This window comes from Lolium rigidum, unplaced genomic scaffold (genome assembly GCF_022539505.1).
Source record: "Lolium rigidum isolate FL_2022 unplaced genomic scaffold, APGP_CSIRO_Lrig_0.1 contig_15296_1, whole genome shotgun sequence".
NCBI classification, from domain to species: Eukaryota; Viridiplantae; Streptophyta; class Magnoliopsida; order Poales; family Poaceae; genus Lolium; species Lolium rigidum.
In genome coordinates, this window is record NW_025899873.1 from 284,998 (window position 1) to 303,415 (window position 18,418).

Below are 18,418 nucleotides of genomic sequence, written 5' to 3' on the forward strand. Positions count from 1 at the left end.
TAAGAATAGGTTGACGAAGGAAAATTTCATCAAGCTCATTTCTTTCTTCCCTAAAAACTTCACTCTCACTATTCTCCAAATGTTGCTGCAAAGGATTATTAGGAGCAAGAGCAATAGATGCACACTGTTCAACTTTAAAATCACTATTAGGCGAATCAATTTTATAAGGAGTTTTGGTAAATTTAGAGAAGTTAAACTCTTAGCTCCACATGTATTTAGAAAAGGTCTACCAAAAATGATAGGACAATATTTACTAGCAGCAGAACCAAGTACCAAAAAGTCAGCAGGATATTTAATCTTACCACATAGAACTTCCACATCTCGAATAATACCAATTGGAGAGATAGTTTCTCTATTAGCCAGCCGAATAACCACATCAATATCTTCAAGTTCACAAGAACCAATTTCGTGCATAATCTCCGTGTAAAGCTCATAAGGAATAGCACTAATACTTGCACCAATATCACATAATCCATAATAACAATGATCACCAATTCTAACGAGATAGCATAGGAACACTAGCTTTCCTAGACTTATTAGGATGCGAAACAATATTAGAAGCATCTTCACGAGAAAATAATATGACCATCTTCTACATTTTCGGTCACAAGATCTTTAACAATTGCAACGACGAGGTTCAACTTTTATTTGTTCTTCGGGTTTTATAGGTTTCTTTTCACTTTTATGAACCGCACTATTTATAACGAGTACTCCTTCATTTTAGCGGGGAAAGGAGTTTTTTCAATATAAGCTTCAGGAATAACATGATCAACAGTTTCAACTACAACACATTTATTTATAGAAGAATCAATTTTATCTTTATACGGTTCATGATACTTATCAAAGTTCTTCTTAGGCAATTCATAATGAGAAGCAAAAGCTTTATAAAGATTTGCGAGCAACTTGAGAATCAAGACCATAAGTAGCACTCATATTACGAAATTTATCGGTATCCATAAAAGCTTCAATGCATTTATAATCATAAATTATACCGATTCTCTATCCTTGTCGTTCTCCCATCCTTCGGTATTTTCTTGGATCCGATTAAGAAGGTCCCTTTTAAACTCTTCCTTGTTGCGTGTAAATGATCCAGAACAAGAAGTATCCAGCAAGGTCTTGTCTTGAAAAGAAAGTCTTGCATAGAAATTATCAATAATAATATTACCAGGAAGCTCTTGAATGGGGCATTTGAGCATTAAAGACTTCAATCTCCCCCACGCTTGGGCAATACTTTCTCCTTCATGAGGCCAAAAATTATATATGCGATTCCGATCTTTGTGAATCTCACTTGGAGGATAGAACTTAGAATAAAACCGGGGCACAATATCATTCCATTCAAGAGAATCCCCATTATCCGAGTAATTTATACCAATGCGCCGCTTTACCAAACAGCGATACAGAGAATAATTTCTTCCTCACTTCATCCATAGCAATACCTGCACACTTGAATAAACCGCATAATTCATGTAAGAATAGTAAATGATCTCCAGGGTGGACAGTTCCATCCCCTGTATAACGGTTACCCACTACACGTTCAATAATTTTCATAGGTATTTTGTATGGTAATTCTTCCTTACCTGGCGCCTCATCCACTACCTTTGCAGTAGTAGTGGATCTCCCAAATAAACACTCAAGAGAAGATCTCTCCATAATGAGTTATAGCAGACGAGCGGAAATAAAATCAGCACAAACAGTAGAAATTTCCCTTACCAATTCCACTTACCAATAGCGCTTCACTCCCCGGCAACGGCGCCAGAAAATAGTCTTGATGACCCACAAGTATAGGGGGTGTATCGTAGTATCTTCGATATTAAGAATGTCGATCCCAACGAGGAGCAGAAGGTGTTGACAAGCAGTTTCGATGAAGGATTCACTGTAAATGCTCACAGACAAGTATTCAGGGGGTTTTGATGTAACAGATGAATAAAGTAAGAGTAAGTAAAGTGCGAGAGTAATAACTGCAGCGAGTGGCCCAATCCTTTTTAGCACAAAGGACAAGCCGGTTTGTTTACTTATAATGACCAAACGTTCTTGAGGACACACAGGATTTTAGTCTAGTGCTTTCGCTACATACGGCTAATTAATCTTCATTGTTTTGATAAGTGTTGTGTGGGTGAACCTATGCTAATGTACCGCCCTTCCTAGGACTAATACATACTTGTGATTATACCCCTTGCAAGCATCCGCAACTACAAGAAAGTAATTAAGATAAATCTAACCACGGCCTTAAACTGCGAGATCCTGCGATCCCTCCTGCATCGATATACCAACGGGGGCTCGGGTTTCGTCACTCCGGCAACCCCGCAATTGGCAAACGAGTACAAGATGCATTCCCCTAGGCCCATAAAGGTGAAGTGTCGTGTAGTCGACGTTCACACGACACCACTAGAAGAATAACACCACAACTTAAATATCATAACATTGAATACTACTCAACCATAGTTCACTACTAACATTTAGACTTCACCCATGTCCTCAAGAACTAAACGAACTACTCACGAGACATCATATGGAACATGATCAGAGGTGATATGATAATGAATAACAATCTGAACATAAACCTTGGTTCAACGGTTTCACTCAATAGCATCAATAACAAGTAGAAATCAACACCGGGAGAGTTTCCCCTATCAAACAATCAAGATCAAACCCAAATTGCTACAGCGGTGACGAGGTGCAGCGGTGGAGACGGCGGTGATGATGATGAAGATGATGGTGATGGTGATGGAGATGATGTCCAGCTCGATGGCGGTGACGATGGCGTCGATTTCCCCCTCCGGGAGGGAATTTCCCCGGCGGATTCCTGCCCGCCGGAGAGCTCTTTTCTCTCTGGTGTTCTCCGCCCCGCAGAGGCGGCTGTGACTCTTCGCGACGTACCCCCTCTGGCTTAGGTTTTCGGGACGAAGGAGTACGCGAAGAAAAGGAGGCGAGAGGGGTTGTGGGCCCCCCTCCTCATAGGGGGCGCGGCCGGGCCTTGGGCCGCGCCGGCCTATGGGGTGGGCCCACCTCGGGTCCCCTCTTCTCCCCCTTCCGGCTCCCTTCGTCATCCGGAAAAATAGGAGTTTTCGTGAAATTCCCGTCAATTGTTGATCTTCCGAAATATTGCATTCCGACGGTGCTTTTTCCAGCAGAATCCTGGCTCCGGTGCGCGATCCTCCAATAATCATGAAACATGCCAAATAGATGAAATAACATAAGTATTATATCCAAATATGAAATATATCAATGAATAACAGCAAATTATGATATAAATAGTGATGCAAATTGGACGTATCGGGGCCCGAGTGCCATGATCTCAGATCTGAACATGTTATTATTTCATCATGATATTCATTGTTTATGGTCTTACCTGCAAGTTGTATACACATGTCGCTGTCCGGAACGGCCCCGAAGTGACAGAAATCGGGACAACCGGAGGGGATGGTAGTGATGTGAGGATCACATGTGTTCACGGAGTGTTAATGCTTTGCTCCGGTACTCTATTAAAAGGAGTACCTTAATATCCAGTAGATTCCCTTGAGGTCCGGCTGCCACCGGCTGGTAGGACAAAAGATGTTGTGCAAGTTTCTCATTGCGAGGACGTACGACTATAATTGGAACACATGCCTATTGATTGCTTTGTACTTAGACACCGTTTTATTATTATCTGCAAATGCCCTGCTTGATTGTTACATGAGTTTCTCTCATCCATGCAACGCCCGATATCCGTCCCCGTGCCTACATTATTTTAATCCAGCTGTTTACTATAATCACTACTGCTGTCTCTGTTACTCTGCTGCTGTTATTTCACTACTGCTACTGCCATAAAACTGTTACTATCGATAAACTCTTGCGAGCAAGTCTGTTTCCAGTGCGAGCTGAATTGACAACTCCGCTGTTAAGGCTTTAAAGTATTCTTTGTCTCCCCTTGTGTCGAATCAATAAATTGGGTTTTACTACCCGCGAAGACTGCTGCGATCCCCTATACTTGTGGGTCATCAAAGATCTCAAGTTGATGGAAACATATTTGAGATCCTCCATGGAAGCTCAAATGGAGAGTATAAAGAAAATGCTCTCCGGGCTTGTAACACCGGTTCCCCCCGCCGTTCCTGTCATAGAGGAAAAGGATAAGGACAAGGACCTTTTAGTTTTCGGCATCACACTCTACTCAAAAGCCCTTGGATGGTGATCAATTAGACAAAATTAAAACCCCTCGCACGTCTCCTAGAACGGGTGATGGTGAGAGCTACAATGCCGTTTCTCCACCTTTCTGCTCACCCGATATCCCGGTTCCCCATCCTCATATAAACAATAGGGGTGGTGCACCTATGTTTAATATTGACGATTTTAGTACTTGGCAATTTGAGTTTCGCTCTCATGTTTGCAGTGCCTCCAATGATTTTTGGAGAATTATTATTGGATGGTTACACCCCTTACAACCCCAACAAGTTGACTAGAAGAGAAGAGGTTGATAACCAACTCAACTCTATTGCTTTGAACATGATTCAAACAAGTGTGGGGACAAAGGACTTGGCCTATGTTCGGAAATGCACCACCGCCAAGGAAGCTTGGGAGGGTTTGGCCATAATGTTCATGGGAAGTGAAAGCATGAAGAGAAACAACTATAGTGCTCTTAGGAACCAAGCCGAAGGGTTCATGTGTTTTGGGGATGATGTGCCCTCTTGTATCTATCGACATAAAAGACATGTCGAGGTTTTATATCAGGTTCTCTCTTTCATGCTCAGGCACGTTTGCTAGTCGAGGTCTTCCTCTTGCGCGTGCTGCTCTGTGGCTATCTCGCGAGGTTCCTAATTGTCGGATTAGGTTGGCTCTGCGCGCACTTGATGCGAAAGCTGCAGCTTTTCTTTGTTCAAGTATAATAACTCTTTGTTTTTCGAGCTCTCATCCGGCGCGAGTGAGTCTATATTGATACACTTGCAACTCCTCTGCTGTGCCTGTGGTGGTCATCGGCTCTGTGCCATTGATGGCTCTCCCAGCTCTATCCCAAGCTGCTTGCGAAAGCTGCACTTTTTCGCGAGGTGTGGTGCCGACGTACTTTTTTCCGGTTCCTCGCGTAAGATCAGCGGGATCGATGTATGGAGTGCCCAAATCATCGAAAGCCTCCGACGCCTCTTCTAGATGACTTGATTCACCGATCACACAGATTTGATGATATATTGTAGCTTTGTTTTCTTCCACAGGGTTGGTGACACCGTCTGATAGATCGGCGAAGACCTCCCGAACAGAAGCAGATCTGTCGATGAAGTCGAAGTTGTTGATGCTTTCCGAGTCGCTGCTCAGATCGGAGCCCGTGAACGACCCGAAAGACATGTTGCCGAACATATCGGCGAGTTCTCCGCCGATGGCGGGCTTGATGAAGCTTGACGACGAAATCTCCTCGTCACCCGACTCGATGACTGATGTTGATGATCCCGAAAAGTCGGAATCAGCCGCTGACGGTCCCGAAAAAATCGGTGCCGAAAAACGGTGTGATCCTTCTTTCCCGACGAGGAAGTGGAAACTCCCGAACGTCATCTCCGTCGACTCCTCCAGATCGGCATATGCATGCAAACGGGTGGCAGGGTGAGGAACAAAATCGACGAGATCAGGTTTGACCTGTTTACCTCCGTCCATCGTGTTGCTTGCTAGTAATGATGTTGTCGATGTTAACGATGCCATCGAGATCAGCTCCTTGTCACCTCCAATTCCCACAGACAGCGCCAATTGACAAGGGTTTAACTTGTCAATGCCTACAAGTTGTAGACTAGGGTTTCACGGAAAGTAGAGGGTAAGTAGATCTTGAAGGTTCATCCGAAACAGGTACTCGGCCATGAAAACTAGGGTTTGTGTTGATAATGATTCGATCCTTTCTTTCCCCCTCGGATCCCCTTTATATAGGAGGTAGAGCCGGGGCTTTCGTCTCGCACAAGTTACAAAGTCCGGGAGGTTACACGAGTCCTTCCCGTATTACAACAAGACTATTCCTAATCTATCTCTATTTTCCATATCGATGCTTGTTGGGCTTATGGGCTTCATAAACTTTGGGTCGTGGGCCTCCAACCATCCTCGGGTACTTTTTTTTTTGAAACCTAGGACTGTGAGGCAACATCCTCGGGTACTTTATTCGGCAGGCCCATTCGGGATGCCTATGTCACCGAGTTGGCACCCCCTCTTCACAAGGAAGTACTCAAGTAAAACGGCAAGCCTCTTCGAATGCCATGATCCATTTGTTAACTGACAATTCATGTTCATGGTTAGGAAACCATAACCATCATTAATCAACGACCTATAGCCAAGTAGAGGCTTCCTAGGGACACATTCACACATTGTTGTTTGTGAAACCACACATGCATTTATGTTTCTGGTTAACACAATTTTAGCATGGAATATAAATATATATCATGAACAAAAAATATGATGATAACAATCTTTATTATTGCCTCTAGGGCATATTTCTAATAGTATCCCACTTACACTAGAGTCACTAATCTAGTTTACATTTGTAAAATCTAACACCCATGGCTCTTAGTGTTGATCATGTTTTGCACGTGGAAGAGGTTTAGTCAACAAATCTGCAACATTTAGATCCATATGCACTTTACAAATCTTTATGCCACCTTCGTTGACACATTCACAAATGGTGCGAAAACGATATTTGATATGTTTGGAATTCTTGTGAGACATTGGATACTTGGTGTTAGCTATGGCACATGTCCTGTCATAGTAGATAACCATAGGGTCCAACGCTCTTGGAACCACAACAAGTTTAGAAATGAACTCCTTCAGCCACATTGCTTCCTGCGCCGCTTTCGAAGCAACTATATACTCTGCTTCTGTTTTAGATACTGCAATGACACTTTGCTTGGAACTCCTCCAACCCAAGGCTACACCATTCAAATTACATACGTGCCCCCATTGAGATTTTCATTAAGATTTCCAGTCACCTGTGCCAATGTTGAATCTAGCATTGACGTAACATTTTATGGTGAGCTCTTTATCAGTATAGTTATCAGAATCCATAATTCTATTATGGGATTTTACGAATTTACGACCCAAATTGAGTGGAACGATTCTACGATTTTATAAAGTAGAATCTGAGATTTTACGATTCTGACAGTTAAGATCCTACAATATCTGATCCTATCGTAGACGTTTCGATCCGATTTAGAACCACGATTCTGAAAACTTTCACCACCATAGACAAGAAACATGTCCTTACTCACCTTTAGGCACTTATGGATATTTTTAACTATTGTCTAGTGCTCCATTCCCGGATCACTCTGATACCTTTTCTTTACTTAGTCAACGATAGTGCCATGAGGGGGTACTCACGACCAAGGTTAGCATTGGAACTGGACAACGGGATGCTCGGGACGGTGTAGGCGGTTTACCCAGGTTCACGTCCCCTCGGTGGAGGATCGCTACCGCCTGCTAGTAGTTCTGTATACAACACACGGTACGTATTACAATTGTGTGGGTAGCGTATTAAATCGATGCCCTAAAGGATGTTCCCTAGTCGGCTTATAAAAACGCCAGAACCTTGGGTTTGATGGAGGTGTAGATCAAACTGGCTACGGAGCTCTAGTCTATTAACTAGACTATACACAAGTCCAACTCACTCGCCGCTCCGACCAAACCACCAGCGTCCACCCCAATCGCCGGCCACCGCCTCCCTCTCCCCACCCCAATGGCGGCGCCCCACCTCCACCTCCGCATCCCACACCGCCCCCAGACCCCGCTAGCCCTGCCCTCCCGGCCCTCCTCGTCTCCCCTTCTCGTCCTCCCCCGCCTGGCGCCCTCCCCCGCGCGCGGGGGCCGGGTTGCCCTCCTGCGCCCGGTCGCGGCGCTCGGGTGGGGCGGCGGCGGCGGAGGCATCGACGACGTCGCCGACCTCTTCGGCCGCGTCGAGGCGCTCCTCTACACCGTCGCGGACGCCGCGGTCGTGGCGGCGGCGGCGGAGGGCGGGGCCAAGGAGGAGGCCGCCGCACGCGCGGGGGACTGGCTCTCCGGGATCACCGCCTCCATGGAGACCGTGCTCAAGGTGCGCCCTGCCCTGCCCCAGCCCCCTTGCCCGACCACCACGACCGCCGCCACCTCATGTCCTCATCCCGCCCCCGCGCGCGCTTAAACCGCCGCGTTCGCGTCAGCCGCGTCCGCGCTCGGGCGGCCTTTGTTCGGCCGATTCAGGCACAGGGGCTCCTCCTCTCCGCGCGCGCGCGTGCGTGTGCCTAGTTGCGTGCCGCGTGTGATCACGCGCATTCGCTCCGTTTCGGGGATACACTCGCCTGTAGCGTGTGATGGTGTGGGGTACGCCCTTTCCGTGCTGACGAATCCGTGGCATATGGTTTTGGGAAACAACGGAAATCTACTGGCTTAGATTACCAATGCTTTCCGAGAGCAACCAGCTGGGCAATTCCAGTTCAGGGATTGTTGAGTTGCTACTGTTACAAGGAATTTCTCAACATGCTCTCTCTAATGGTGTTACTAGATAGCCTTGGGGAGTTAGGTTTAAAACCCAAACCGATCAACTATTCGACATGCCCTACCGGTATATACTTTACTTGTGTAGATTTGGCATCATACGGTTTGTATCTCTGCTGAAATTGCCGCTGTACTTGAGGCCTAGTAGGTTTTGTGAGGACTGGTTTTCTCTTGCAACTGCTGCAGCAGTCTCATTGAATTTTCGGAAGGAAATAGAGGCTGGTTAGGAAGACAAAACAATGAATAGTGGTGTTCGTTTCACGAGCAGTGTTGCTAACTAGTATAGTTTCTGCAGCTTGAGATCTATTTCTTCTTTGGGGAAACGGATTACTGGATATCAAAAATGATGCGTAGATCAAGGTTTTTGAGTCGCCGAGCCAAGTCGAGTAGCTACCCCTCTGGCTCGGCTGTTAGTCAACGAAAGTCGCTGTATAGTCGCCATGGGTCGCCCTGATTTTGGGAAAACGACTTGGCGATTAGTTCCCAGCTAATCAGCAACTCAAAAACCTTGGTGTACATGTCCCACGTTTCAAACACACATTGATGATGCTAAGTTTGGAAAGTAAGACTTGGCTTTTCACTGTAACAGAAGATGAAGAGAGCAAGTTTACCTGTTCATTACTTTCTGTTTTCGTCCGTTCTTGTGGATGTTATCAACTTATCCTATGAATGCACTTTATAGGTATGAACTTATTAGTAAAAGTGTTTTTGTTCACATGTGTGCCCGCTAGTTCAAATATCCTTTTTGTCTTACTTTTAATCATGCTTGAAGTCTTGAACACATTTCTAGGAGTTATACATTTTCCCCCATTGGCAGGTTCTGAAAGGTGGTCTGTCAACTTTACATATACCTTACCCATATGGTTTTGCGATCATCCTCCTAACAGTTCTGATTAAGGGGGCCACTTTTCCTCTCACAAAGAAGCAGGTAAATCTGTTTGCCATATTGCTAGTCTGTGATATAAGTATAACTGAATTTTGATTGTAGTACATGTTATTCAAATTAAGATTTTGGTAGGGAAGGATGCTCACTATTTTTCCGGAACATGATCAAAAGTTACTCGTACAAGGGTTTTAGTACTTAAAAGTGTGCATTGTGGCAGATATTTTTTTTTTCGTTCTTCTAAGATGCATTCTGCATATATGATATGTCTGCACTTCGACTCAACTCTCATTGGAAATTAGTATGGTTTACCATCACCTAACTTTCGAAACACTGTGATGGACAGCTCAACTAAATAATCTTGATATTCATCAATACATGAAGACACGATGCATATCTGGCATAGGACACTGTTTTCTTTCGACCTTCCACTACTTGTAGTTTAAAACATATTCTATTAGATGGTGGTACCTTGCAGGTCCCTCTCAACTGAACCAGTAATCAATACATGAATTGTACAATGTGACAGAAACTTTAATGTGGGACCTGTTTCACAGGACAATGTGAATCACATGTGTTTCGCCTGGGAAAGAACCTCTGGCCCAAAACAATTGATGACATTAAGTCTTCTGATTTCTGAATTTATTATTTCATTCAAGCATTACCTACTATTGGTAATAAATGAGAATTTAAAAGCACACCCTGTCACATTCGTGCATTGAGCTTTTATGTCACAATTTATATGCATATTAATTTTTGGCAATCATGCACTTATGACTCGTGTACGAACGGACCTGATATTTGTTTAAGTGTTTGGATTTGAACTTACCATATCTTAGTATCATTATTGTAACAATTCTTGAAATGTGATATGTTAAGGAGTATTAGTATCCATTGCAAGAGTTATAGGATTTTCTGTACATTACATGCTAGAATCAGGTTTTGCAATGTCACTTGGTGCTAAAATAAGTGCATAAAATTTTCTGATATTCCTCTTTCCAATAGTGAATCTCGTGTTTTGTTTGTTCCATATAGGTTGAGTCTGCACTTGCAATGAGATCACTTCAACCTCAAGTGAAAGCTATCCAAGAACGTTATGCTGGGGATCAGGTCTGTATTATGTATAAACTGCTGCACGTGTAACTTATTGACATATTGCACATGGTCTTACATTGGATTCTTCAATGTTCATAGCAGACCACTGACATGATAAACCTTGCAACTTCTTCTCATCAATTGATTATACACAAATAAATAAATATACATTAAGGTCCACATCAAGTGAAAGACACATCCATCATCTAGTTATTTTATTTTCCTCATAGAGCTGTCAAGATGTTTCGCGAGAAAGCCTCATGATTGAATTCTGATGTAGGGTAAACTCATTCCAAAGTAGGACATGCAGCTAAGTGAGGTATTATCCAAATGTCTTCAAAAACATATGGTAATTATTCTCAAAGTGCATATATCAGATAAAATGCATGTAAGCAAATGATCTCCTAAAGAAACTCAGTTGGCACTTGGCTGATGAAGTGCAACGGATGTACAAAGTGCATTATAGATCGTACCAATAGATTTAGAATATTACTGAACCCACTATTGTCTCTTAAGTTATTATTTTTATTTTCCAGGAAAGGATACAACTCGAAACTGCTCGTATATATAAGTTGTCTGGCGTTGATCCACTTGCAGGTAGTTATAAATAATATGATTGGTATTTTTCATAACAGTTACTCAGTGTGAGCCCCTCAAAGATCAATGCACATAGTAGAACTGCTTTAGTTGGATCTCAAACTTTCTTAATCTATTACTAGTTGTTACCTTTCTATTGAGGTTTTTTTTTTTTTTTTTTTTCGTTTTGTTGATTACATGCAGTTTTGTTTGGCATTTTTCTGCACCAGGATGCTTGCCTACTCTTGTGACAATACCAGTCTGGATTGGTCTATACAGAGCTCTGTCTAATGTAGCTAATGAGGTTGATATGATTAAACATTCGTCATTTGGTCATTCTTCTTTTTGTTTAATACTGATCATCTATATTACCTAATGTGTCTATCTTCAAGGGACTTCTTAATGAAGGTTTTTTCTGGATACCTTCTTTGGCTGGTCCAACAACAATTGCTGCTCGACAAAGTGGCCAAGGAATATCCTGGCTTTTCCCGTTTACGGTAATCACATAGGACTTGTTAACTCCATGGTAGATCCAGCTTTTGTTCCTTCGTTATAGGGTCAAGTAACACTAGATTTATTTTTGTGCATTATCACTCTTGCTTAGCAATCACACAGTAACGTAGTTTTACTTATCACCCCTAACTTAAATGCAATCTATAGGGTTAACGGTCATGTTGATTCTTTGCGATGTTATGCTCAAGTATTTCATTTCAACATTGTTGTGTTACATAGAAAATTTATCCTTGCTCACGTTTTCGTTGTCTCAACAGATTACGTTCTTGCTTAGATTAGATTTGTTTCTGTTTACCTGTATTAAAGAAATGGTACACGTATATGTATGCTGTGTGCATGATAGGCATTGCAGAAATCATGCTTTTAATGTAATTCCATGATCCATGAACTGGTGACGATATTTATCGCCTTTGGTAGATATTTCTATATTCTACAATCTGCAGCCATTTTATCTACGTGCAAAATGCTACTGCAGAATTGAGGTCTACTTGGTAAGGTTATTCATAACTTTGTGTAATTTACTTGATGACATTAGAAAATTGCAATGGCATGTTATTTTGATGCATATGTGTTGCAAGCTCCAGGTGCTTTAAAATCATGGTTTTAGAAGTAGGCACATCTAGTTTAATTCTGCTCCTGAAAATTTCGAGTGTTGAGACACTTGGCAGTCAGTGGAGTTTTCTCCATATTTTTTTCAATAATATAATTCATGATGTTTTTTATATATATTTTGAGATCATAATTCATGATGTTGTAGGATGGCCATCCACCACTTGGCTGGTCGGACACTCTGGCATACCTTGTCCTACCAGCCCTTCTGGTTATTTCGCAATACGTATCTGCCCAGATAATGCAACCATCACAGGTTAGATTTGTTAGGTGCTGGTATGGAATTTTCTTATCAGTTTGATTTTGCCTATGCAGACTATGGTGCTCGTAATAAATACTAAATACAGTACAATGCTAGCTGTTGGCTGCCTTGATTATACTAGTTGAATTAGTCATGAATCATGATTCTTCAAATATGCACATCACGACTGCCTTTCTCTGCTTCTTTCTAGCTAAGCTGTAAAGATCTGTATAGTAGCTCTGTAAACACAAAGATCAAGGCCACACAGCTCCTTTGTTTTATGATGCCAGAGATTTATCTTTATTTTAACTTACTGTTTTTCATGTCCTTGTTTTGCAGAGCAATGATCCTAGCCAGCAAGGTGCCCAAGCTGCACTGAAGTTCCTGCCTTTGCTAATTGGTTATTTTGCTCTTTCCGTTCCTTCTGGACTGAGTCTATATTGGTAAGCATACGTTGGACAAATTTCAATTGTTTGTTATGCAAAACATGTCTATGACATAAGGTTTTGATCATAACTTGTTGTAAGTAGAGGTTGGCCCATTAGAATGCACGCAATAGCTGGTTTTTCTTGTCTGTTATTAATCCTGCTGATGGTTAATTCTTGCACTGAGGTGCAAAACATGGTCGCTTTGCCTGTTGTGGTCTATAACAAGCTTGGTTTGACTTGAGCTGATGATGTTACTTTCCACTCTGGGTTAGCGTATTCACTATCAGGCAATGGTGACTTGGTGAGGAGCCTGCCCATAGGCTTATTGGAGCATTTCTCATATTTTTATACCTATGCTAGCTGTGCCTAGACTGTAGCGTGCTACATGATGGCGATGAAGTTCTCATGCTTTGATTTGCTTTTAACACTGACTGGTTGCACCCTAGTTTTATGTTATAGGACGACTATTGCATGCCTTTTGGTTTTTGGTGAACGTATATGAACATTCCATCATCAGAGCTAGCCAGTTCATTTGTCATTTTCTGTGTTACATTTTTATGTTTGTCGTTTTCATTAGTTGTACTTTTCTTGCAGGCTTACAAATAATGTCCTTAGCAGTGCACAGCAAGTGTGGCTTCAAAAGCTGGGAGGTGCCAAAAATCCTGTAAAAGAATATATTGACAAGCTTGCTAGAGAAGAATCAACTAATGTTGAAAAATCTGAATCGGCTGATAAGAGCGAGTCTCTCCGGAAAGATGGTAAACCCCAGCCTGGTCAAGTGCCAAAACCAAGTGAACCACAGCGTGGTGGAAGGTAATCCTTAGATATTGCTTAAGATTGCTGTTCAATGCATGTACTATCTCAGCACTAATGTTATGATGGTCTCTAAACCATTGAATCCAAGATCATCCAAGATCCTTACAAGTCACAATAACAAACTATTTGGAAAGCATATTAGCTGCGGATGCATATGAATCTGGTAAAACCTTCATATGAACTATGAGCACTGCACCACATCCTTTTGTCCTTTGCACCATATATACATGTGTTTGCGTTGATGTTGTCTTATCTGTACCCAAACAGAGAATTTGTACAGTGCATCACTTTCAGTTATACTCTTGCATCATGTGTCTTCAGCATCCTAGCTGTGCCTAGGTACTATTAGGAGCTTTGGGCATACGATTTATTGATTCTGTGCCACATTTAACTCGGGCTTATTGCTCATTAAAAAGGGACAACCACTCCTGTCATTGCTAAATAAGGTCAGTGACCTGAGAGCTATAAACCATTGAATTCTAGACGTGGACCAGCAAAAAAAAATGCAGGGTGCCATGCGTTGCTTGAAGGATTAATAGATTTCCTTTTTTGTCCTGTTAACCCTGACAGTGCAAATATGGTGATATTCTCTGTGCATTTTTTTATTCAGGTTTAAGAAATTAATGGAGGAAGAATCGAGAAGAAAACAGCTTCTGGAACAACCAAAAATAATGGAAGAGGCTGGCATAGAATCTGAAACCCTTGATGGAAAACAGAGTTCTGATGCCTCTGCTGAAGACAGCAAAGATGAAGAGGTTAGTTATTTTGTTGATTGACATTTCAACTTTTCTGGAGACTGAAATGATGTCTCTGCTGTTGCCCAACATTAAACAGGAATCCCATGAAAATGAACCTATCTCCGCCAGTAGCAATGGTGGACTTAGCCATGGCACAAATGAAACATATCCAGACACAGAAGAGGTATTTTCTTCTTGCCCTGGAGCATATTTTTGTCTGACAATACTCACAAACATGAAAACTCTATCTGCTTTCGATCAATCATAGCTTGAAAGATTCTAACAAAGGTGTTCTGCTGTACAGGTAACAATTCCAGAAGCAACTGACACTGACAACCATTCTTCAGTAAGCAACCCTACCTCGCCAACTGACGACGAATTGAGACACCAAGAGAATGGAAACGACGCAGTGTAATGAATGGAGGCTGGTGGCACAAATCTATCAGTGGTTTTAATATGGTCATCGACCAGCTCTAGCCCATATGCTGTGCTGCATCAGTATGCTTATCGTTCAAAGATCACGGGCTAGATGATTTACTGGGCGGCGAGATTGTTTGAAATGCAAACCATGCTGGAGTGCTCGTAGCCTTTTTTTTTCTTCTATTTTAGAGACAGAGATGTAGAGTACGCATAGCTCGTAGATCGCTATCAGGAGAGGACTGTTCACGTCTCTAGTGTATTTTCAGTTTGGATGTTGGGGGAAGGTTTTGACCTATGAGAACCCTATACTTAATTAGCACTTAGCAGTTAACACCCCAAAATTGTTCCGGTGATTGATTATCAATATCACGGTGACATGTTACATAAGATGATCTGCTGCAAACTTCTCAAATAATGCTTTACTCCTCGATCTAACATGAAAAATGAAGTAGAAAGTTGTGCAAGAGATCAGGCATTAGAAATAGAATGTTTTACAAGAGATCAGCATTAGAAATAAAATGTTACACACAAGAGATTACCATCAGTGTATGCACACGTTACATATACACCTCAGAATTTACTCGTGCATTTGCAGTTGCTATCACACATGGATAAAGGATGTGCAAGTCAGTGTGCTTAGATATATACTAGAGAGGTAGACCTGGGTGAAGGCCAGGGTTTGCCGTTGCCGGCGACCCCAGACGGAACGAAATAATCAATCGATCTCCCTTGGAGCTCAGAAGGATAGGACGCCGGCGGCGGCGATCACGGCACCGCCAAAGCCAGCCAGGGCTGCGAGGGAAGAGGCGGCGCTAGCAGCTGGCGTGCCCTCCCCTGCGCCGCCGGGCGGGGTGGTGAGCTCAGGCTTGGGCTCGGTCATGGTGGTGCCGATGGGTGCTCCGACGGGCGCGGCGTCTTCATCGTCCATGGCGTCGTCCGCACCCGGCTTGTCGCCCTCGAAGGACCCAACGGGGGTCTGCGCCACGGGTGTCAGGATGGTCGGCTTCGCCTCCTCCGCCACGGCCACGGCGAACACCGCCGCCAGCAGCGCGGCGGCCAGGAGGAGGAGCAGCGTCCGGTGCCCGGCGACCATGGCGTGAGCTGCGCGCGTGTGAACTGTAGGGATTCTTTTGGAACGAGCTAGCGAGGTAGATTTGTTGTCTTCGTCGTGTCGTGAGGCAGGGCGAAGCGCACGTATATATGTGCGACGGAACGAAGATCGCGAATTTGGCGGGAGGTTTGAACTGCATGCACATACGAGCGGTGGTGAATGGGCGTGAGACACTGCTGGCTGTGCGGGTCCCACGCTCGTCGCCGTCCCAGGTTAGGTTGCATCCCAGTGAAATTCTTGGAAACTAGTGCGTCCACGTCTTCAGTTTAGCTCGCTTTCTATACAAAAGGTAAAGCAAATTTCTCGTGTAGCACTTGGCGCGTAAAATATGCAACTGAAAACAGTTGCTCGGTTTCTATACCAAAGGTTAAAAGGAATCACAATCTCTTCTTCCTTGTCGTGACACCACTGATCACTCTGCTTAGTTGCTCGGAACTTAGCTCCACTAAGCCTGCGACCACGGGCCGGGTCAAGGGCTTAGCAAACTTGTGCATCCCGTTCGCTTGTCTGAAAGCTTCTTTTTTCGGAGGTGAACGAAACGGAAGCCGTGTTGTTTGGTGAACTGTTTTAGGCTTCATAAGAACTGAACGTGTTGTATTTGGTTGTGTGTAAAACATACAATGTCATAACCTCTTCCCCAAGTGGTCAGGTTACCGGTTAATTTGTGCAAAAGTAAGAAGCAATAAGCCGAAAAGTGTCTTTGGCTCATGGGCACCAGTGCTCTTGCTGTTTAAAAAATTTCGAAAATCATACATATTCGTTTCAAAAAATTCTGAAAATAAATCTAGACATAACAAATGACGTAACCTACAAGCGTTTAAAATTTTAATATGAAATTCTTTATATTGTAGACTACACAAAAAAGACAAAATCTGTTTAAATTTGGAGATTTGAAATATGCATACCCAGATCCACACGTTTGTTATTTTTGTGTAGCCCAGAATTTTTTGTATTTGAAACTGAAATTTTGCACGTTTATGGAACAGTTCATTATCTACACCATGATTTGTTTTCTAATTTTTTTGAAACAGATAAATATGTTTTTTTATTTTTTCTAAAGTAGCAGGAGCACTAGTGCCCAGGAGCACCAAATCTCTGTCCGCAATAAGCAGACTACAGTAGAAGCTGTCATATTAAACCACAAAGACAAACTTAATTACTTAGTTCGGACCATGCATAATATCAGAACTTATTTCTCAACCATACACATATGACAGAACTTGGTTAACACGACATAGAGACACATAATCACCACCAACAATCACTCGTCGATCATGGCAAGGGTTAGATCATGCCCTCGGCACTTCTTGACTACCTTAGTCATGTTGTAGTCGAACATGATGACATTGTAGACATCGCCCTTGAGGACCTTGAAGGTCATGAAATACCCGGTCTTGATGTTGTGAGCAATGGCAAATCCAGCCCACCCTTGATCCATGGTAGGGATGGAAGACAACAGGAATGGGTAGGAAGTCTAACCCCCTGTTGGCTGAGCAAGGGCACCAGCATGTGATCATCGATCTCGACTGCGCCGCGGTGGCCAAGACGTTGCAGTCGCCTGTGAACAGATCAAAGCAATGGGCCTTGTATGATGAGGCAAAAACACTTCTGATGCTGTTTGAGGACTACAGGGTAGTTCATGTTAATAGAGAGAGCAACATGGTCGCTTATGCACTAGCTAAAACTGGTAGATCTGCATGTAGCTTGCAGGTAGCTGTATCTGGTTTGATTCTTTCCCTGACCATATCTGGGACATTGTAACACAAGATACCGCATTGTGTGATCCAGACTAAATATAAGGCTCTCTTTGCAAAAAAAAAAAAAACATCGTCATGGAAGTGCCCCACCCTCGCATGCCTCAAGTTATTTACATATCATGGATAGTGCACAAGTTATGTATCATGCACAACACTAGGTACTAAGGGGCATCCCTAGAACTTCATTGGGGCACAGAAAATAATTGACTATTGAATATTTGAATATCATTACTGTTTCCTCAGAGGACATAGCGCCGACAAAGGAAAGAGATGATCCTACCGAACCAAGGGGCCTAATAAAAAAATGATCTTTGATCACATTACTAGGTTTGATAGAAACATCCCTTTACCTACACGTGATGCAGATTAATCATCGACACTGCAACAAAAAAAGTGGCTCATATTAGGCACCATGTGTCCAAGATCAACCCATTAGAACATCTCCACCGGCGCTCCCCACAGTGACCCCAATAGGGATTTGGGGGTCCGTCGCGTTTTTTGGGCCACATCGGCGCGCCCAATAAGTAACTGCCCAGTTTTGGAACCCAATACAATCACTGACAACCCTGTGCCGGTCCCTTCGTGTGGGGTACTGAACAGGCACGCCAGCGCCTCGCGCCACGTCGGATGGAACCCCTCAGTCCCGTCTGGCAGCTGCTGAATGAGCGGCCGGAGTAATGACCTAGCCATGCACACCGAAGATTAATGGTGCCACTGCCCACCTACCTTCGCCTACCTCCGGCCAAGCAATAAATTGCGCACCACCCCAACA

General features: G+C 43.3%; 2 protein-coding genes across 2 annotated transcripts; one reads left to right on the plus strand and one right to left on the minus strand.

Annotated features, from left to right (window-relative positions):
* The first annotated feature begins 7,666 nt into the window (after positions 1–7,666).
* On the plus strand, positions 7,667–14,833 carry LOC124680398 (ALBINO3-like protein 1, chloroplastic). Its single transcript, XM_047215466.1, has 12 exons — positions 7,667–8,020; positions 9,278–9,388; positions 10,379–10,453; positions 10,975–11,035; positions 11,245–11,318; positions 11,407–11,511; positions 12,285–12,392; positions 12,717–12,820; positions 13,400–13,618; positions 14,232–14,376; positions 14,456–14,542; positions 14,663–14,833. Exons 1-12 carry the CDS (start codon positions 7,667–7,669, stop codon positions 14,771–14,773), a joined length of 1,554 nt encoding a protein of 517 aa, XP_047071422.1. The 3' UTR covers positions 14,774–14,833.
* A 681-nt stretch (positions 14,834–15,514) lies between these two features.
* Positions 15,515–15,871, minus strand: LOC124680395. The gene has a single exon (XM_047215464.1). It carries the CDS (start codon positions 15,869–15,871, stop codon positions 15,515–15,517), a length of 357 nt encoding a protein of 118 aa, XP_047071420.1.
* Between the last annotated feature and the right edge of the window lie 2,547 nt (positions 15,872–18,418).